Source organism: Dipteris shenzhenensis, chromosome 17 (assembly GCF_047967505.1).
Source record: "Dipteris shenzhenensis isolate YYH24624 ecotype China chromosome 17, Dip_SZ_1.0, whole genome shotgun sequence".
In the NCBI taxonomy this organism is placed as follows: Eukaryota; Viridiplantae; Streptophyta; class Polypodiopsida; order Gleicheniales; family Dipteridaceae; genus Dipteris; species Dipteris shenzhenensis.
Window position 1 is genome coordinate 24502607 of NC_141612.1, and position 22074 is coordinate 24524680.

The following is a 22074-nucleotide window of genomic DNA, read 5'->3' on the forward strand; positions in this document are numbered from 1 at the left end:
GCTATGGCCTTATCCTGGCCAACTTCTACTGGAATACTACCCCTGCTCCTGCTACATTAGCCAACCCTTCTTGCTGGCCAACCAGCCCTCATCCTGGGACTATCTAAGCATCTGCTGCTGCTATTGCCTTCATGGCTGGCCTGCTTCTGTCGCTGCCTGGTGCTGCTTATTACAGTAGCTCGCCACTCAGCCCCTCCTTTGGATGGCACCTGCGCTTGTGGCAGCCCTATACAGGAGCTAAAAGCATGCTTACATCTTCCTAAGAAAAGCCTTATCTGATCAAAGCTTTTGAACAATGCTCTAAGCGCCAAATAGCCAAAGTGCATTCATAGGTGAACTAATGACCCACAAGATACCAGCGTGTGCACAAACGAGCAAACATCAATCAATGAATGCCATGGAAATTGGTGGACAATGCAGGTGCTTGCATGACTCCAGTTCAAATAGCTCACAGATTCACCGAAGCAAGCTGACAAATCTTTGTGTGCAAACATTAAATGAAAGAAAATTTGCTCAGGCAATCCTTAATGTAGGTGCATTCAATGAAAGTTCACTCACAGAATAAGGGACACAAAGAGCTCAGCGAAACCTCAACTATATGTATGCATTCAAAGCAAAGTGCAGAAGGCATACCTCAAACAGCCGAATTCTAGCATCAAAAAACTCAAGCAAAAGATCTGTATAGCATTGCGGGAGGTGAGAAAGGCAGAGATAGAAACAGGCACTATTGTGAAAGCATGAGGGATAACTTTCTGCACCTCACAGTACATTTTAGGTGCGATCTACCTCATCCAAGGTAATCCACATGGTACATGGAGAGGGCTGATAAATTAGATCCCTCTCTATGCTGCGTGCACAAATATTAGCTTTTAGCTGGAGACAACTGATCTTATTTCCCTATTGCAAAATCTTCAGACTTTCTGTATGATTCATCAGCTTCCAGTTTAGAGGAGGCATAGCAACCATAATGTCTTCTTCTATGTAATAAAGAAACGTGGTGTTTCTACAAATATTGCAGAAGCAAGAAACCCCGAGAAGATCTTACATCCAATGATATCGAGCCTTAAATACATGAAGCAAAACCCTACAGGAGCTGCAAAAATTGTGTAACAACCTCAGGTTGAACACCAGTAGCCAGAGTGAAACCCCGTACATGGGGCCGAAACGTCCCCAATGTAGAATATATACCGGAATTTTGAAAACAGAATAATGACAAACACGCAGAGACTCCAAGCTGAGCAAACCAGAGAAACCTGAAAGAGACCTGCACCCTAGTGCCAGAGCCAACAGCCACGCAGGTTATCGACAAATGGATCAAATGCCACAATGGGTTTGCCAGCAAAAAGTGTCGCCCACGAGCGCCTTATTCCAAGTCCGTCCATAAATAAAGGCCAGGACAGGAGCAAAAAACACGCCGTTGGGGCATTGGCGACTGGCCGTAATTCTTGATAACATGAAGTTGAATGAGACTTTCTCAATAATGATCGGGGTGTACGGCCAGAATACGCATGTATTCCTGTGTCAATCGCAATTCCTTTTCGAGGACCTTACTTCCCAATCATCGATTGCATTGTAAATTAGGCTACTCGTCAGGCTCACTAGAATAATCCCCACGACCTTCAACGTCTCCCCTGTTTTGCTCAGAGAAAATCATCTTCTCAAACAATTGAAGCTGTTCAATAAAACCAGAGTTGGGTGATGCCTTCTTGTATTTCTTCTCCAACAAGTCCAAGGCCTCTTTCAGAGACAGTCTAAGCGTCCTCATCAAATATGCAGCCACAACGGCAGCACTTCTAGAGACGCCAGCCATGCAGTGCACCAAGACGGCACCATTTCGTCTCCCTTGGTCGATAAACTCAAAGCAGGGCTGCAAAACGTGGAGGATGTTCTGCTCAGGAGAGTCAGAGAGGGGAACGACCATTCTGACCAAGGGAGAGCCGGTCTGTGCCCGTTGGAATTGAGAGAAAACGGGCGGGAGGGAGGGCAAAATGGGACAGGCGTGACAGAAAGAAGAGAGGATGGAAGAGGAAAAAAGGGAGAGGAGATGGGAGATACCCATGTGGTGAGGGCAGGAGAGAACCTTGGCAGCGAGATGGACATCGCCGATGTAGAGGCGATCGATGATTTGTGTGATGGAGGGAGAGATGCTGTTTGGGAAGAAGAAGAAGAAGAGGAGAAATGTTGGTGGTGATTGGTTTCCATGGCAAAAACTGCCTCTCAGTTCAAAAATTCGAACACCTACTATTCAAAAATGCTTTTTGTGAGATCCCAAAATCCAACTACATCAAATCAAAGAGGAACGCTTTCCCTTCCGGAAACGCTTGCCCCCACTCCTTTTCCAGCCACGTCACTTGTCGGCTTCTCCGGACCCCCCTTCAATGGCTTTTTCCGAAGTCATATCCAAGCAATCCGTCGTCTCGTCACTAGCGTCGGCGGAATTGCCACCCCAATCAGAACTCTTACATAATGAGATTGCATTGCGCCAAGATTGCAAGGAGGGATGTTGGTGATCATTGTCCAGTGGCAGCGAACGCAAATTGGTAGCTCGGTGATCGATACTCCAACTATCTGCTGAAAAATCAAAGGATCCTCATTGGAGCAAAAGTTTTCTTGTCAAGAAAAACTGCTTTTTCGACCACGTCAAGGAAGGTTTAAGTCGATTCGAAATCAAGCATGTGGCCTTACAAAGAAATATTACACAAGGACCAAAAACAGACTTACACATATATCAAGATTACAGATGAACAAATCATGGAGCCCTGTCAAAGACTTGGGTCGGTGGAAATGTGCAGAATCATAATCTGCCTGTATCAAATGCACATGTCCTATTTTGAATCAACTTGCCTCAATCGTACACGTGCCACACCTAAAACTATTCTATAATCCATAGAGTTGATTTATCGCCACCTGCCAAATCCTTTGACAACTCGGAAAGGTGGGGGAGCAGGCATTTCTTACCGAGGGGTAGCTCAAGATTCACCCAATATATGGGGGCGCTCCCCCACTTTCCTTGCTCTGTCAACAGCGAGGGTCAACAAAATCTCAATCCCATCGTCCCATCAAAAATCTTGAATAATGAGAACCCGTGCTCACAAGAGTACCCGAATACATTACAGCCTCTGGTAAAAATCAACCAGCTAGAAGGGCGACTAACACTTACCTACTAGCTCATGAGCAACACCAAATTAAAGCCATATATCTATTATGCATCCAATGGTGCTCACTCTTAATATCACACGAGGTCGCAAGACGAACTCAACAAACTGCACAATGACATGTTGGATAGCAGTGGAAGAATTTTTGGAGACCACGTGATCGTCCGATCACAAATCCAATCAATGGTCGACACCCAGTGCCACTTTTCTAGCACACAATTGAACCCCTTGCACGACAGTGCGATTCACACTATGTGTGGTGCCTCTCCATATGTTAACAGTCACAAATCGACTCCGATCACCAATCCCAAACAAAAACCGAGTGAACCAATTCCCAGCCTATCAACTAATCTCGCTGGTTGACCCGTTTTCCTCTTGGGAATTCTCTCTTGTAGCCTATTCCCTACTCCGTCAGTCTTCTTAGCCTGCTTGGAAGATGGCATAGAATCCAACAAAAATTGACTTGGCAGTCTGATGATGAGCCTGCAATCGCTTATACAACATCAAAGATGGCCAGCTATCCAGCCGCCACTACGGCCTCGATGCACCAGAAAAGCCCTAGGTCACATTTTCTCGCATAGGAAAATGGTTATGGCCTACAGCACTCGCCACTTTCCTTTGCAAGATAATGCTCCCGTAGGCATTTCTCTAAGAGTGTCAAGGTCTGCAGTCGAATATAAAACAATACCCATTGTACAACTTCAGGTACTTCCTTAACAGAAGATCACATCAATCAACTTGCATGTCAACACCCGAAGGAGAAGCTAGTGACATCACTTTGAAGCTGAGAAGATCGCAGAATGCTAAGGTGCTCAGCTTTTTACAGGTCAAAGTCCATCAAAATGGGCCTCTCGCGAGCCCTCAATGTCAGAGAAATGCACCGTAGTTGGAAATTATAGGGAAAACTTTTGTGAGCAACGGCCTTTTTTTTTCCAAGAATTTTCTCCCACGGGCATTTCCCTAAGGACTTCCTAACCCTCAAAGTCAATGGGCTCAGAGGATTGATCCAGACCATTGGATCAAGATCTTGTATATTCCAAGAAAATGGTGGGCACTTCAAGCTCACCCATCATATCAAGGTAAATCTCTACCATACATGCCAACGTGCCTAAAACTTGCCACCCGCCCATCGCATCAAGCTAGCTTCCACAAGATTTACCACCTTGCCCCATCTACTTTGATAGTCAGTCAAGGCCTCCCCATGGCCTCTACCTAGTCTATGAAGTGCATCTACAGCACTTTAGAGCATCTCCTCACACTTACTATCCTGTGCATGGCCAAGGCTAGATAGGTCATTCCATCCCATCATCCATGATTTTCCCTATGCTAGTGCAGCATTGGAACGTTGGACTAGAAGATCCAATGATTCTTGGAGTCAAGCTAACTTGCAAGGACATGAGGGGATGCATTTTCACCATTCAACAAGGAGCTACTAGGTCCCTAGTGCCAATAGCTACACGGGGCTCTTACTAGACGTCATGGCCCACAGAGTGGCTACAAGAGCATGTGGAAAATGGTTCATAGATTGGCAATGTGGCACGTGGCGGGTCAAAGTCGTGTCTCTCCTCATCCTAAATTAAGGAAACTATGATGTGGCATGTTGTAGTCCAATTTACAATTGTTGTCAATGTGGGAACAATGGATGTGGCAAGGTATAGTAGTGTCAAATTCTTTACCATCCAAGCTTCAACGAACTTTGAGATCATAATGACCTTTGAATTGCCCACACGATCAAAAAGTCAAGGTCTTCTTACCATTCACCTAGGACCATGACAAAGGAGGGAGAGTTTCTTATGTAGGGGTGGTAACGCATGACGAGTTTCATCACAAAGCTTCAATGGAAAAACTCACTTCACATGCTCACAATCATACAAAGGCAAAGACAAGGCAGCCTCACAAGCTCATTCAAGGGGGGAACCTTTTATCTCAAAATGCAATCCCGTGGTTCATATTTGCAAAATATGAAAACAAGCATTTCCATTGCTTTTGCACACTTTTTCATTGTTTTCTTTGCCCATGCATCCATGGTGGGGTTTCTCCCTCCTTGTTATTTACTTTATTTATGACTTGTTGTTTATTAATGCACTCCGTTGAATGAACCGTCATGTGTTGGCTTATCTCCAAACCAAGGCCAATGTTTTATGCATAACCACAGTCACATCATATCACTTCTTAACTAACATACCAATATTGAGGTGGATTTGCTAGCATTTATAGTCAATTTCATGAAACTACGATAAAATTTAGTCAATCTTGCCCAAGGCAGATCCCATATAATTTGCAATGTTGGAATTAATATTTCTCTAGACAAACTCTCCTAGATAAAGCTAAGAGGCAATCCAAATCAAGCTCCACAAGTGCAATGACAATCATATGCACAAGAAAACCCAAAAGGATACCTTGTGCATGCACCTGTTACTTATCTAGTGCAATTTAGGAGAGAGTGTTTGTAATAGTGTAAATTGCACTATGCTAGAGAGGACTATAAAGTAAGGAACACACCCTAGTCGTAACCCTAAGGAATAAAGTTGTATATATTCATGTTCTTCTTCATTATAATGTAGTATACCGTTATTATGGTGTCATGTATAGCAATTATGTGTGCGCACTCCTCTCCTCTCACTCTCTCCCACCTTCTCCAATACTTACTCGCTAGACTCACTTAGAGTGGATGCATTGAGGGCGGACGTAGTGGTGTAGAAGAGGGTATAGTAATGGAACAATATGTTGAAGCTATGCATCCAAAGCAATAAAAAGAGAGGCAATGGTGGAGGTTGCAATTCCTTCTCAAAGCACAATCACAACATCTTTAACTTCAACACATGATAACAAAACGACCACTGTATAGATTCCTTTAGAGTTCTCCTTTATGCATTCTAAAAATTATACTTTCGGCCACTTTCTTGAAGCTCCGAGGGACCGGAGGGAGGGGAGGGCGAGGGGCACGGGGAGGGGCATGGAGGAGATGGAGGGAAAGGGGCGGGGGGAGGGGGAGGGCGCGGGGAGCGGGAGGGGGTGGGGTGGGGAGGGGGAGGGGCCCCCCCCTGTTGCGCACTCCCCCCCCCACCTGTTGCGCACGCAACAGGGCCCCCCCTCCCCCTCCCCCTCCCCTCCCCCACCCCGCCCCCTCCCTCTCCCCGTGCCCCTCGCCCTGCCCCCGCCCCCGCCCCTTCCCCGCGTCCCTCCCCTCCCCCCTCCCCATCGGCTCGACGGGGGGGGGCGGGGGGGGGGAAGGGGGAGGGGAAGGGGGCGGGGGAGGGGGAGGGGGGGCGCAAGGGAGGGGAAGGAGGTGGGGAGGGGGAGGGGGGGCGTGGGGGAGGGGGAGGGGGCGGGGCGGGGGCGAGGGAAGGGGGGGGAAGGGAGGGACGGTGGGGAAGGGGAGCGAGGGGCCGCGGGGAGGTGGAGGGAAGGGAGGGACGGCGGGGAGGGAGGGGCCTGCGGGGAGGCGGAGGGAGAGGAAGGGAGGGGGAAGGGCCGGCAGGGAGGGAGAGGAGGGGAAGGGAGGGGGAGGAAGGGGAGCGGAAGGGAAGGCAGGGAAGAGAGGGGAAGGGGGAAGGGAGGAGAGGGGAAGAGGGAGGAGAGGGGAAGGGAGGGGGAGGGGAGGAGAGGCAGCCGGAGGAGGGAGGGGAGAAGTGGGAGGAGAGGGGAAGGGAGGGGGATAGAGGAAGCGAGAGAAGAAGGGGGAGGAGAGGGGAAGGGAGGGGGAGGGGAGGGCAAGGGAGTGGAGGGAGGAGAGAGGAAGGGAGGGGAGAGAGGAAGCAGGAGAAGAGGGGATGGGAAGCTGGAGAAGAGGGGATGGGAAGCAGGAGGGGAGGGACGAGAGGGAGGGAAGGAGGGAGGGAGTACCTGGGTGGAGAGGTGGTGGAGCTTTAGGAAAGTTGTGAGAGAGAATGAGGAGAGTTGTGAGAGAGAATGAAGAGAAGTAGAGTTTTATAGAAAATGGGTAGCTTTTAGGTCAAGTCATCTTTTTTTAGTTTTTAAGGTTTTTTTAGTTCTTTTAGGTTCATTATAAGTAGAACATTCTTCATTCTCTCTTTCATTCAAAGATCATTCATTTACATTCCACGCTTCTCTCCTCTCATCAACTTGTTGCAGGATTCTAAAAAATTTTCAAAATGTTGCAAGAGGTGAGTTCATTTCTAACCTATTGCGTACGCAAGAACTTCTAAGAATCAAGTTTTTATAAATTTGAATTTTTTTTCAAATCCGATCCTTTTCTCAAAAACTTGTGTACGCAACAACTTAAAAACCCATTTTTGCATTAAATCTTTTTTCCCACAAATTTTCCTCTTTAGCTCAAACTCTCATAACCTATTTTCAGAAATTTCTCTCCTGAGAGGATGGTAGATTGGAGAGCACTCATAGAGCCACATTTACAAATAGGAGATGATGCCCTAATAGGACACACAAATCCACACTACTTTCGGTTTCACATGCATAACAATATTCAGTGATGCAATGGAAGCACTATTCAGTAGATGGAGATCATTTATGGAGTGAGTCATATGCTTTATTACAACGAATAATTCCATTGGAGGAAACTAGATTTGTTCTTACAAAAAACAAATCACTTGACATAGATGAAATGAAAGGCTTGAAAGCCTTCATTAAACATCTTCAAAGTATGATGCAAAAATATCTTGAGCAATCAACTAAGAATTTGGAGACAATTAAATCAGCTGAAGCACTTATCCAATCTTTAGAAAGACAAGAAAACTTAATGAGCATTGAATACTGTGAATCCTTTTGGCCGGAACAACAAGCTAGAGAGGATTTTGGATCTGTTGGTACTTGGATTGTTTTGCTGCAGGTTTTGCAGTTTTGTGTTTGATGTCTTTTGCTACTATTAGTATGTGTGGCATTGCATCGATCGCATGGAAGATGTCATCATTGTGTTTGATAAAATAGATGAGATATTGATGCTTTTGTAATTGGTTGTCGCTGACTAATATAGGTTGTTCAGTATTTTAAGATCGTTAGTTGTATGTGTGCCCACTCTTATTCTATTTAGTATTTCTATGAACAATGAGTTTTTTTGTTGCATGGGTGTTTTGGGTTCATAGCACATAACATTTTCCTTCCGAATGGCATTGCCACTCCTCAGAGAAATCCAACTGTCTTTTGTTGGGCTTGCTTGTCAAAGATCTCCACAAAGTATGATGTCAATGCCATTGATGTCTCTAAGTGGTTTTGTTTTATTTCTCTTAAGTGCATATCAAGCAGCTGCCACCACAGAAGTGTTATGTCTTAGGAGCGAGACTTTGTCAAGTACCACCAGTTCAATTTTTTTGTAAAATCTTGATAGTGCTTGTAGTTTCTCACCTGTTAATGCTTTATAAGATGATGTTAGTAGAGGTAGATGGAGTATTGACGTTGTTCCTCCAATGTGTTGTGCTACTTTCACTCTGTATGCCATTAGAAGACCTCTAGGAGAATCTGCGTCCAACACAAATGAGCTTTTGAACTTTTCTAGCTTTAGATGTTTCTCTGTCTAATGGGCTATCTATATGCAACTCCTTAAAGCAAGATATCAATGGTTTCCATAGTATTTTGGCAATAGAGAAAGTCATGAAGAAGCACAGTGATCCAAGTTATTGTACCATCACAAAGAGGTTTCTTTATAACTTATGCTTATAACCTGTTGAAGTTTTAAGGCATACAAAGTCGCGGTACCCTATGTTGGATTGCATTAATCTATGGAAGTTGCTATCTTCCAATGTGTCCTTCACTTGTAATCTTTGGCCTCTTAGCTCACCCTTTCGCATGTGGACCCATGATGATGACAATGCTTGCTTGATAAGAACTTTCATCGTCTTCAAGAATAGATTTTCTATAGATGTCGCCAACCTTCTATCCTTATTGTTAGTTACCACCATGCTATGTCTTGGTAAGGCGTGCATACGCGAATGTGATACACTTGATGGTGGCCATAGAATAGGCTAGTTCCTTGCAATGCCTATCATTGAAAATTCTTAGAGGTGTGAAACCTTCTGATGGTGTGATAGGTATTACTTTGTCCTTGAAGTCTATGACTTGCTGGCTTGTGTAAATCCCATGGATTAGTGTGTCTGTCGCATGGTCTTCTTTAGCTTCCATTGGTGTTGTGCTTGTAATGTTTTCATGTGTATGTATTGGTTGCTGCAAGATGGAGATGTGATCCATCCATGCTCCATCCATGCTGAATTGAGTTATACTTTGTTCTTTTCATACAATGGGGTATCAAGGAGTTCATATAATTCTCTCATGTGGAAAGGTTTGGTCGTATGATACCACTCATATAGCTATGTCCATACCCTAGCTTCCTCTTGATTGCAATCGAAAGTGTAGAAGCATCCATAAGTAAGCGGGGTTGAATCATGTGCAGTAGTTCCTTCTTGCTTACGATTATTTTTCCTTCCTAATATCTTCTTCATGATGGATGGAAGGGGTATGTTGTATTGGGATTGATGGTAATCGAAGAAACAATTTGAGATAACAAAAGATATCTTGAGATAAAAGATTACAAGCAATATAGAAATCTTTAAGATGTTCTCTTTCTTCCAAAAGAGAGGGATTATGGTTGCAGGTGTGGAACTCTCATCAAATAGAAGTGCATGGTGATCTTGTTGTAATTGTTGCCTACATCAAACAATTTGAAATATGTGCCATTACAAAAGGACTACAAGCAGAATGTACACATGAGAGCTTGTCCTAGGTGTTGCAAACACTGATGAATTATAGTTCATGAGGCTAACCTATTTTCAATTGATTGGATGACACTCTCTTTAAGTCCTATTATTGCTTTTACTTCTATGGTCCAACTAACCAAGGGAGGGCATGGTGATGGTTTTTGATAAGTGTGATGAGCAAAAGAGTTCCATAGTGTATCAAACAATGTGGTGTATGTATGCATAGGGAAAAACTTAGAAGAGAAGCTAGGATGTTTGTGTTTTGCTAGTGCTTGTTCTATAATAATGCATCTTTTATGAAGTCATACTCTTTGACAATGAATGCTTCCATTGGTTGGGTTGAAGAAGTTGGCATTAGTAGGTATGACATCCAAGATGGGCTATCAATTAGTACTTTTAGCCCGCATCAACGAAGACAAACAATACATTGCATTGAAGTTAAATAGTACACTACACACAAGAGAAGTATGTATAGAACATCACACTGAAGATCCTTTATACAAAATCAAATGGGGAAGATTCATGAATCTATGCTGCCTTCTGAGAGGTAATGATGTAACTAGAGATTTTTATAGAGTAAAATTCTCGATAGCCTTTTCTCCATGAATATTTTTTGTGTGGCAAAATCACACTACATGCATAGAACCCTATGAATAGATAGTGCATACGAAGCAAGCCGTGTATACGCCTTAATTGAAGGATTAGGGTGGAAGGAAATATTGCCATCGAAAGGCTCACCTTTAAGCACACTAGTTGTGGCATCTACCCGCAAAGACACATTGGAACTACCAACCCCTCTTGGCATTTATTTGCATAGCAAGACCCTTGATCCTATAGAAGATATCAACTTGCAATGTCTTTTATTTGAGGGACATATGTGTGAGGAACCTGTAATGTTACTATCTTACAAGTGTCCTTATAAGGTAGGTCCACCCTCATGTACATGGGAGGATTACCAGAAAGCGAGCGAAGAAAAGCGAGCGAGGCCAAATAAGCGAGCGTGGACAAACAACAATGCAAGGTGTTATCTGTTTAATAACAACCACATCATATTCATCCACGACAGCCAATTACCACAATTTATGCTCCAAGAAAGCTTAACCACTCGCCTGCATCTTGGCTAGCATGTTTCCAGAAGTACATGTTCAAATCATGTTTCGTTTGCTGTGAAAAAGTAATGATAAAATAAAACATTGAATGCTTTCAATAATGAGAATAGTAACATATTACATTAACTGCTCTTCATGTTGTCAAAAGTCACCTTTTTTCTAAAAGTTATAAACTCCATAGCACAAAAAGCATATGTCATACAAAAAAAAATTGATAGAAAAATTTGATGCTTCAAAATATCTTCCAACCCTTGGAATGATTGTACAAAATGTTTTTTTGTGCATTGCCAAAACATGGAAGCACACCTATGTATATCATCCGCTTCCAAAGGAAATATAAAAAAGGGACATCTAGGCTGCCTACTAAATGCTTCATGGGTTTCTTCCACCTTCAAAAAATACAACTTAGTGCAGCATCATGCAAGGAAGCACACCTACATATATTATCCGATTCTGAAGGAATTTCAAAAAAAGGGCATCCAAGCCATACACTACATACTTGATGGGTTTCTTCTACCACCCAGAGCTTGAAACAATTCAACTTTTGTCAATGCAACCTGATGCATAAACTGATGCACCATTTCAGTTAAGCCCAAGACAATAATAAACACGAAGTATATGTGCTTGCAAGGCATGTAGGGACTTTTTCTTGCTTCCCTTTCTGTGAAATCAAGGCATGTGCAACGTGGAAACTCTGAAATCAAGACACTATATGTTAGCCCCTTAGACATTGACCTATTGTACGAACATGGAATACATGCACCTCATGTGGAATAATGATGTTCTCTCTCACCACCTCCCCATTTTCTGTAACTGCCTGTATCCTTTCGTTGAAATCTTTATTCAACTTACTTATCCATGAAACAAGCTTTCCATCACGATGAGAAGGGCGCACATGGCTAGGTGTATGGATCTGCTGTGCATAAGGAGGTCCCATCACACCAATAGAATCATCACTATTAAATACGAACCCTGCCCTTACAAGGGCACCCCTCTCATCTAGAGTCATTGATGTCCCACTTGCAACCTTCCATACACCTGGAGAGACCCCAGGAACACCTTGAATGGATTTATCCACATTCCATGTATGGGTGACAGAAGTATTACAAAACCATACAAACTGCTCTGTCACTCCATGAGAATGTTGCCTTCTTCCCTTAAAACAAGGGGCTGGCACACCATAACTTGCACTTCTACCAAGTGCATTGATTAGTGCCACATCGTCTCCGACTCTCTGCCAAGTAGCCAAAGCATGTGACAACGCTATGTGGTTCAGTTCTCCTGATCGCCCAATTGGCTTCATGAATATCTATCTCTCTACAAACCACGTCCTGTGATGGACTTTTAAAATCAATTTGTCTTCTTTTTCCTATCACTCTCCTTGTTGTCACTGTCATGTATTCTGGTCGATGACTATCATTTGCATGGACCGATGTTGAACATTTTGAACCCCTCTTTCTTCTTATGCTCACCGATTCTGTTATTGGCCTATTCATCTCAGGAGATTGTATCCCACCCTCTTCAATCACTATGTGTGATAAATCCACAAGCCTATTTCTGTCCCCTTTACCAGACCCACTACCATCAAGTATTCTTCGCCGGAGAGCATCCAAATTTGGTCCTGTACCCAAGTGTCTTCCATTCATAAAGGCATTGTAGTGGGCACTCTGAAGGACACTCATTGCAAGATCTGCTCCACAAGCATCATACAATGTTATGTGTTTTGCATATCCATTTGCTGCTCTCATGCTAGAATGTTTTGTCTCTGAAAGGTTCACTGTAGGAACAAATCCAGAGTGCTCTTCTTGCTGCAAGAACATTCCCCCCCACTGGTTGACTCTAATATCCCACCAAGCAAGCCACGTATGCAATGTTGGTAGCTCACCCTCCTTCACATGAATTGGGGACCAATACAAATTCAATGTTTGTTTGCATTGGTCTGCAGAAGTTGAAGTTGTTGCCTCTCTCCACTTCCGACATAGAAGTTTATGCTCCTCCTGAAATTGTGGCTTAATGCATCGTCTGGTGTGCTCAACCATGCTCATCTCCCAATGGAAAACACAAGTTCTTTCTCTACCATCCATCACATTTTCCGGTCCCCCATTGTAAACAGTGCGGACAGCCAGCCAATTTGCTCCTGCTCCATCTGCCATGAATCCACGGAATTCAAGTTTTTTAAAACCATTCTTCTCCATTGTATTGTTCAATAGCTCCCAAAATCGAACTTGAGCATGGTTATCCTCCACCTTGAATTCACATATTGCTATAGTTAATAGTTCCCTTATGAATGGGTCATACACATGAGCACCCATTGTTGACCATCCCCTCACTCGATGCACATGGTCAAAATGAACCCATTGTGATCCCAAGCTACCACCAGGCCGCATGCAATTCACTAGATCAACTCCTGATCCTGGACCAATGGTCGACATTTTGAAGATATGTGGTTGTTGTTCATCTTGCAATTGTTCAGGAAATAGGATACTTTGTAGGTATGGATATTTGCATCTCCTCTTTAAATCAAGTATTGAATCCATTCCACCATCCCCTCCTCTAGCCTCACTTCTTGCGCTCTGCACCACTCTCTGAAGCCTCCTTCTCTGGGTCATTGGTGTAATGGTTTCAAGCACTTCTTCGAACTTTTGATCATCTAGCGGCTCCACAACAACCCCATCCTTTGCTAGCATCATCTCCATCACAAGGTCTTGTGCCACAGACACCTCGATATTTTTGCAAGAGGAATTTCCATTCAACCTTGCACGCATTGAAATGAGATCATCTACTTGCATTTCCTTTGCTCGACTTCTACCTTTTTCAACTGGATGGTCATGGAAACCCACATGCACTGCGCATCTCGTTGTCTTCACTCGTTCATGGGGAAAGCAATAATATATAATAGCACTGCATAGGTAAACACACTCTGGTATTGCATCACAATGCTTGCACACAAGTGACCCCAAGGCTGGATCAATGGGACCAGGTAGAGGAGGTCTCCTAAGCTTTCCTTTCCATTGTGTATCATTTAAAACTCCCATTCGTTCAAGGAAAGGACAATCCAAATTACAACATCTCAAATAACCTGAACATCTACTCATTCTCACAACACCATTGAAGTAGTCTTGCGAACATGTGGAATATTTTGTCCAAACATGACCATCAGCATTCTGTTCCATTCCAGACATTGGTGAACCCTTAGGCATAGGTGGAAGTTCAAAGACAATATATCCATCATAAGTTAGAGGAAGCTCAGCAACCTTCTCCACTCGAACTGCAGATTTGAGCGCAACATGAAGAGAACTATTCAAAGGCATCCTCTCTATTAGTGAAACCACACTATTTAGTTCATGATTCATAAAGTCACCATGAGAACCTCTTTTATAGGGCATGTGAACTCTTAAGGTTGATTGTTGGCTACCACTAATCTTGAACCCTTTCTGACCATCCTCTAAGTTTACCATTGGAAGTACAATGGCAAGCTCATCTATTCCGATTTCTTGATGCAGCTCAATGTCCTCGTTCTCAATGTGAAAGTGTTCCTTAAGCTCCACCAATGAAACCTCCAGGAAAGGAGTGTCAAAACGAATGGTCAATGATTCGTGTTCTCCAAAGCGAATGAAAACTGAGAAAGGCATGATTCAAATGCTAGAGCCAAGATGTAGCACCAGACGACACCAACCAAAGAACAAGAGAAAAGCTATCTACACAAAGGGTCCGAAAGCAGGGAGGCAAAAGAAGAAATGGCATAGATGTGTTGGAGACCGAAGAGAATGGAGCAAAGAGATGTGTTGAAAGAGCCACTGAGAGGGATTATGGGAGAGAAGAGAAGAAGCAAGTTCGTCTCTGTAAGTGTCAAATGCAAATGGATGTCACTATTAGCATCCAAGGTGGTCGTTTAACTGCAAGTCTTTATTGAACAAGATGTGCTTATTTGTTTAGAATAATGGTAATCTTTGAACAAGATGCCTTCATGCATATAGTAACTTGAACGATGCCTCCATGCATTTCATTCAGTAAGGGTGTACATTTAATATAAATGAATAAAAAGACAAGTAACTTTCAAATTTATATAATTGAAAGACTAAAATATCAAGAAAAAAATTAAAGATTTATAATTACTATATTTTAATAGTAATAGTTAGAATGAGTAGTATCTTCAAATCCATATCTAAAATGAAAACTATCAAAACGTGTTAGTTTACTTCACATTTGCATGAACGAGCAATATTACTATTTCCATCATGAGTCATTACAAGGTGTTCTCCTCACATACCCATACCCACGTCTTCTCTGACCGTCTAATAATGACCAGGCCTGCAAAATCTGATAAAATCATTTCTCTAAAGGCTAGGCCTGCCATCGATTGAGCATTGGGCGGGGTGACAGGTCCATTGGAATTTGAGAGGAGTAAATGCTGATAAAAGAAGAGGAAGATCTCAAGAAGCACGCTCTAGCATCCACATTCTAGAGTCTAGTTGGTAGCTAACCGGTTGATAATGGAAACATAAACCCATAAGGCCACTCCACTCAATTGCTTTTCGAGGAGAGCCATTCCTTGTCTGACGTTAACTGACCTCACTTCTTGTCTGACGTTAACTGACCTCACTTCTCTCTCTCGCTCTCTTGATCTAAGTCTCTCTCTCTCGCTCGCTTGATCTAAGTCTCACTCTAGAGGTAGAAGAATCTAATAATTGCATTCAAGCGTGAGCGGTGGCATTCAAGCGCGAGAGACAATGGCATCGCAACTCGGAGAACCCATGGCTTTGCTTAAATATTCGTTTACTTGTGTTACTTAAATATTCGTTTACTTGTGTTACTTATAAGCATTGCGAAGTTACGATAGCATCGCATCGTGGAGCCAAGCATTGCGAAGTTTTGACATCGCATCGTGGAGCCAAGACCTTGAGAGCCTGCTGTTCTTGGATGTCGCCATCCCCGACTGTAATAAGTGCAGCAGCAGCCCTCCCTCACGGCCAACGAAAACAAGTGCTGCTCAGTGGTTGCTCTGTGAGCCGTTATGGCATCGATTTCCTGAGGACTTGCTCGGTCTTGTGCTCTGTCGATTGCCCCTTCGTTCTCTTGTCCGCGCTCGCACCCTGAACAAGGCCTGCAGGGCGAAACTACTCTCGGATCCTTCCTTCCTGCACGTCTTCAAGACTCTCCCCATCTCCCAACGCCTTTGGCTCATCGTGCACCACGACTCGTTGCCTTCGCCTTCTTCGGATGGCTTGTTTGCATTCGATCCTTGTGAAAATTGTTGGTCTCGGATCCCTTATGATTCTCTGCAACGTTGTACCCGGAGATTAGATTGGCCGCGGAGGAAGCAAAGGCAATAAACGTCAGGGTGGCGAACAATCATGCAGTTAACGAGCCAGAAGGAGTGACAGACATTTCTCCTGGAATAAACGTCAGGCCTTTCCCTCTCTCTCTTTGACTCTTCCGCCCCCTTCCCATCGATCCTACCACCCCTCCTCTTGCTTTCGGCACTCTCTCTCTCTTTTGGTAGCTTTAAAGTAACCCCCTCACTTCTCTCGTGGGAGCTACACAATCGCACTTTCGCGCCTACCACCTCCCTCGCAATTCAGCCGTGGTAAGAGCTACTACGACCTTGCAACCATCGTCGAGAGCATACAACCATCGTCGGCGAGAGCATACAGCAAAGCCCACCGAAGAGAGCGAGAGAGAGAGAGAGAGAGAGAGAGAGAGAGAGAGTGAGTGAGTTTTCTTCGTCAGCGCGGGGCAAAGCGAAAGAGTTTCTGTTTTCTTCATAACTTCACAGAAGACACTGGTAAAGCTCCAACAGTCGCCTCGTCCCAACAACATATTGTCGCAACTTTCCTCGCTTCTTCCCGCTTATCCCCAATTCCTGCCCAGCATCCAGGTCAGTTGCGACATCCCCTCAAATGCAAATCGATTGTGTCTGTTTCTCAAATTTCCGCCCACAATTAGGAGATCAGCGTTGAGCACTCCTTTGTTCCTGCCTTTGTCTCACCTTTTTTCATGGCCAGCGTTTCGCTCTATGATGATCTTTCGAAGATCGGCCGTTTAATCAATTTCTCATTGCAGGATGGCTTCTCTGTTTCATTGATAGGCAGGGGACAACTTTGCCACAGACGTGGATCTCGCAGCGTCCATTCCACCTCTTCCCCTCGCTCTGCCCCCACAATTATTAGCTGTGCAAAACACTCTCTCTCGCTCGCTTGATCCTTATCGTGCTAGAGATTCCATTCCTGCCCTCTCTTGGATGTAGTGGCAGTTGGACTGCCTGGGGCAGCAAAAAGGGCAGCGCGTTAACTGCCCCAGGCAGTCCAACTGCCACCACAGCATTTGAACTGTGGGAAGTGTGGGAAGGCATACACACCATAGCCTGGGGCAGCAAAAGAGGCAGCGCGTTAACGCGCTGCCTCTTTTGCTGCCCCAGGCTATGGGATGTACGCCTTTCTGTATAGTCTAATTAGTCTATATTTTGGCGTCGGATTTTATCTCCTCGGGCTCTTCACGACTTTTGCTTGCTCCATTTTGTTTCGTTACTCCATTTTGCTTGCGTTGCTCGGTGGTTGTTGCTTAGGACTCCATGGTGTTCACAGGTTTTTTGTTGACTTGGTTGTGTAGCAGCCCGAGGTATCATTTCATTTCATAGGACTTGCCGTCAAAAATTTGTGCCCATATTCTACAAACCATATATACGAGGCATGTATGTGGTTGCTAGAGTTACCCAGAGTCATGTAAGGGAGGGGAACTTGGATTGTGGAGGGCAGTAAAAGAGGCAGCGCGTTAACGCGCTGCCTCTTTTGTTGCCCCAGGCAGTCCAAGACCCTCTCCCATGTGAGGCATTCAAGTGATATTCAACTCTTGAACGGATGAAAGAAGTTTACAAAACAAATGAGCGAGTGCAAGTCCAATATTCAAGTGTAGAGATAAGAGGAAAATTTTTAAAAAACCTTGTAGACCATCGGCATCTAGGTAGCATTTCGAAGACAGTCCTATTTATGCTCTAGAATTGCATGAGAGACCAAAAGAGACAGCGCGTTAACGCGTTGCCTATTTTGGTCCCTCGGGCAGTCCAATAGTCCCCTCCTTGCATAGCGATCAAAAGACCATGTGACCTATCCCTCCAAGAGTCCAATAGCATTCCAAAGACCATAAGACCTGTATACCAAAGCATACTTGGAGACAAAAGATGAAATGGTCGAAGCAACCTCTTGTGAGTATTGATACATGGAGGATCGGGTAGAAAAGCCTTGCTGAAAAGCCTTCATGAAAGACAGCTTGAGATGCCAAAAAGAATAGCGCGTTAACGCGCTGTTCTTTTTCACTTCTCAAGGTGTCTTTTCATGAGGGTAAGGGGTAGGCATAGAAGTGCATATTTGCCACTGCAATTCCATATATCCAAGTGTATAGATACCACTGCAAGTTCATATACTATGTGCATTGGAGATGAAACTTTTTCTTGTAGGACACAAGTGGGTGAATGTTCCCTAAACTGGAAATCAATTGCATTGGTAGATACATGTATTTTTGTCTAGATATTTTAAATTATATTTATTCATAAGTGCGAGTTTACACACCTTTGCATTCATATATGTCAGCAGTTTGAGATATTTGTTTGAAGCTTTTTCCTTATGAGGTGTACACACTTCATAATCTGTTTGGGGCTTTGCCCTCGTGATATGTATTGCATATGTTTTCATAAACAAAACCTTTATCATATATATATGTAAAAAAGCTCTCATGTTTTTTTGAGCATATGGAAAGATTTGAGAAGACCTTTGAACCTGCCGTAGGTTATACTCTATCTATTGTTACATGTTGTTTCTTGTTTTTAGTTTTGGTTTTTATTGAAAAGGTTTTGAGAACTATGATTGGAAAAATGCCTTGTTTTTTGTCTTTTCAGGATGACAGGAAAAAAAGGCAGAAAAGTTCAAGTGGCACATTCTACAAAGGTGACAAGAGGAACAAAAGTAGATCACAATGTTGAATCATCAGTAGGTGGAACCGAAGAGCAAGAAAGTGTGGTGGGTCTAGAGGTTGAAGTATCATCAACTCAAAGAGATGAAGGTCCAAGAGTGGAGGAGGATGAGTTGGATGATAGTGAAGTTCAGGTGGAAGGAGGAGGTGATGTGATTGGCAAATGTAGGATGCTTGATTCAAACCAGTGTCCTCGCATTCCCTTGTGTAGGTTGATACCTTATGCAAGAGTGAGAGGACTTTGTGATGATGTATCTTCACTCAAAAGTACATTTCAAGTGGAGGGCTATCTCCCAGAGAAAGGGTCTTTCATTGTATCTGTCTGCAAGAGTGATGGAGGGGAGACAGTTGTGACAGATGATATGAGGAAGAGTTGGTCTCCCACCTGGAGAGAGGTGGATGAGGAGTTTGAGAAAGATGTGATGTCTAACACTGACTTTCATTTTATGTCGCAAAAGATGTTATTTGTTTGGGAGGGCAATCATAGGACCACTGCATGGATGAGTGTTATCAAGGAAATCTTTCCTACAAACAAGAAAAGACATGTACGAGTGGTATGCACAATAATTGACCCAAGGAAAATTAGTGAGATTGCTCTCTTGGCAGGGCTACAACGAATGAATTCGTAAGTACATGGACTCTTTGAATCTTCTCCACATTTGTGTTTTATGCTACTTTGCATTTATTGATTGGGTTGTGTACTTTAGTGTTTGTTTTCTAGCATGAATGAACATGCCATTATCAAACCCAGTCTAAGGGACATACTCATAAATGCACACAACATTTGTGAGTGTGACTCTATGGTGTTTATGAAAACATTGTCTTCGAGTGAGATCAAATCAATAGAGAATTGGAGGGCTCAAGAGAGTAAAGGGAAGAAGCCATGGTTTCCATTGACAAGAGGTTATCTGGCAAGGCTTGTCTTCCAGGTAGAATGTTGCATTTGTATTGATGCTTACTTCTTTATCACTCCTTTTCTTTCTCTAATTGGAACTTTTGTATGTAGGTTGAGTACAATACAGAGCTTAAAAAAGCAATGGACAAAATATCTACAAAGCTACCTTTAGATCAAAGGGGAGAGGCAGAAGGAAAGCAGCGTACCATAATTCAAAAGAGAATTGCTGATAGGATGGGAAAGGTGTGAATTGAATTTTCTATATTTTGTTGCATTTATTTTGAAGTTAAGTGACTGACATGTCATCTTTGGATAGGTGTTGAATTGTATAGATCCTGGTCTTGGAGAGGCTTGGTTGGAAAAGTTGTTTGCCTTGCGCTTTGATGGTGCGGACTCTTGCGTGACATTGGAGAAGCTCCAACTCATTGCAAAGTCTGATTTGAGATTAGAAAAAAAAAATATTTTCCTTTCTTTGTTAGAAGCCACTAAACCTATGCGAGATATGTACTTCATGCCTGTGGGCGACCTTGAGTATAGAGGGTGTGTTTCTTCTACCAATACAAATCATCTTTCATGGTGTTTGTTTGTTTCTTGCCAATAACATGACTCTTATTTTTTTATTATAAAATTGCATCAACTTTTACTGTTTAGGTGGATTAGTAGAGAGATATTTTTGGAGAAGGTGGAGAGACAGTCATTGAAAGTGCTTGAAGATTTGAGGGTGATCACAACAATGGGCATGCCTTTGGATACCCCTAAGGATTACACATTGCAGCAATACATGGAGGATATAAAACTGGAGGGGAGAAAACATATGTTTGTGGTGCTAAGATCAAAGGAAACAAAGATGGAGAGCAAGGGTGGAAAAAAAGGAGATGGACTATCTGAGTTAGACATGGCTGCCCATAGGGTGGTTTATAGGTATGTTGTCAATTCATTCGAAGGTTCATTTTTCATTTGTCTATTTTTGTGCTATTGATTCATGTAATTACACAATCATTGATGGTTGTTCCACTTGATTTCTTGACCCTTTGATGGTTTGGGACATCCAATTTTTTTGTGTTTCTTGGTTGATAGATATCTCTCCCACTTGGCAATAGAGAAAAGGATCTCTGACATTCCAAATTTGTGCAAGAGTTGGGTGGAGATTGGTCATGCTGCATGCATGTATCCACCTGGCATGCATCGTCTCTCTCAATGGGAATTAGCACATTGTCCCTGGTGGATAGATTTTCCTAAAGGACAAGTACTGGTGCGAGAAAGAGACTTGTACAATACTTATGCTTCACAAAAAGCCAATGAAGCAAGTAAGGACAAAGTGGAGGGAAGCTCAAGGAGAGATAAGAAAGAGAAAGAGAAACAAGAACATCCTACAGAAAAAGGTAAGGAAGATACAATATGATTGTTTGTTGATGTTGTCTTCAATTTGTTTTGACATTGCATTAATAAGTTTATGATTGTTCTCTTTCTAGATGAGGGACCATCTAGTCCTATGCGGCATGAAATGGATCACATAGAGAGTGCAGGTAAGGGTGTTATTGTGTTCTGCATATGTAGTTGTTCCTTTAACACTAGTTTTACCTGTAATTAATTTGCTTTTGCATATAGGTGGAGAATCAATCTCGGGACTTATGAAGCAATACGTGTTCCATCGATCACAGTCACCTGACATTTCCTTGGCCCGTGGCATCACACCTTTGTTTGCTTGTACAGTTGGAGATTACATTGCAATGGGCAAAGACTTTGCTGACTTTAAAAGAAATGATAAGTATGCTATTTTGCATGAGTTTTTTATTACAGTGGCTAGTCGAGATCAGGACTACAAGAGGATGGGTAAGAAGGTGAAGTGGGCTTCAGATTTTATATTGCTCGATTTTCCATCTGGCTATCCACTTGATGAGAGAGGATCCACTCCTACTTGGAATGTCTTGCTCGAGGACCATGTGCGGCATGGGCTTGCAGTTGCATCAGCTTCTTTGTCTGATAGTGGTTGGTTGGCATGCATATGTCCTTTGGCAGGTAAGGCACAATACCACAATTGACATTTCACATTTTTTGTTTCCATTCTACTAGTTTTAAATAAAATTAATTGCTTGTAGGACAATGTATTGGTTGGATGGAACGGTTTGCATATGTCCAGGGCTTGGAGGTTGTCAGACGTGTGATCATTCATGACAAGTTTCCATATGGATTTTGTAGAGAACATGATAAAAGTGTTAAGGTAAGCTACCATCCCATGCATTCTATGTTTGCATTCCATGATAAAAGTGTCTTTGACAAAT

General features: G+C 43.1%; 2 protein-coding genes across 2 annotated transcripts in view; one reads left to right on the forward strand and one right to left on the reverse strand.

Annotated features, from left to right (window-relative positions):
• Positions 1 to 1194: 1194 nt before the first annotated feature.
• LOC147891888 (dual specificity protein phosphatase 1-like) lies at positions 1195 to 9031 on the reverse strand. The gene is made up of 2 exons (XM_087388529.1): positions 8911 to 9031; positions 1195 to 2238 (listed from the first exon to the last, which is right to left on the reverse strand). Exons 1-2 carry the CDS (start codon positions 9029 to 9031, stop codon positions 1583 to 1585), a joined length of 777 nt encoding a protein of 258 aa, XP_087244655.1. The 3' UTR covers positions 1195 to 1582.
• Positions 9032 to 21620: 12589 nt separating this feature from the next.
• The window catches only part of LOC147891889 (uncharacterized), a 1151-nt gene continuing 697 nt past the window's right edge, over positions 21621 to 22074 (forward strand). Inside the window, exons 1-2 of the mRNA XM_087387828.1 lie at positions 21621 to 21811; positions 21892 to 22013. Of these exons, the coding sequence (XP_087243954.1) occupies positions 21622 to 21811; positions 21892 to 22013 (312 nt within the window). The 5' untranslated portion in view covers position 21621. The remainder of the gene's footprint in view (positions 21812 to 21891; positions 22014 to 22074) is intronic.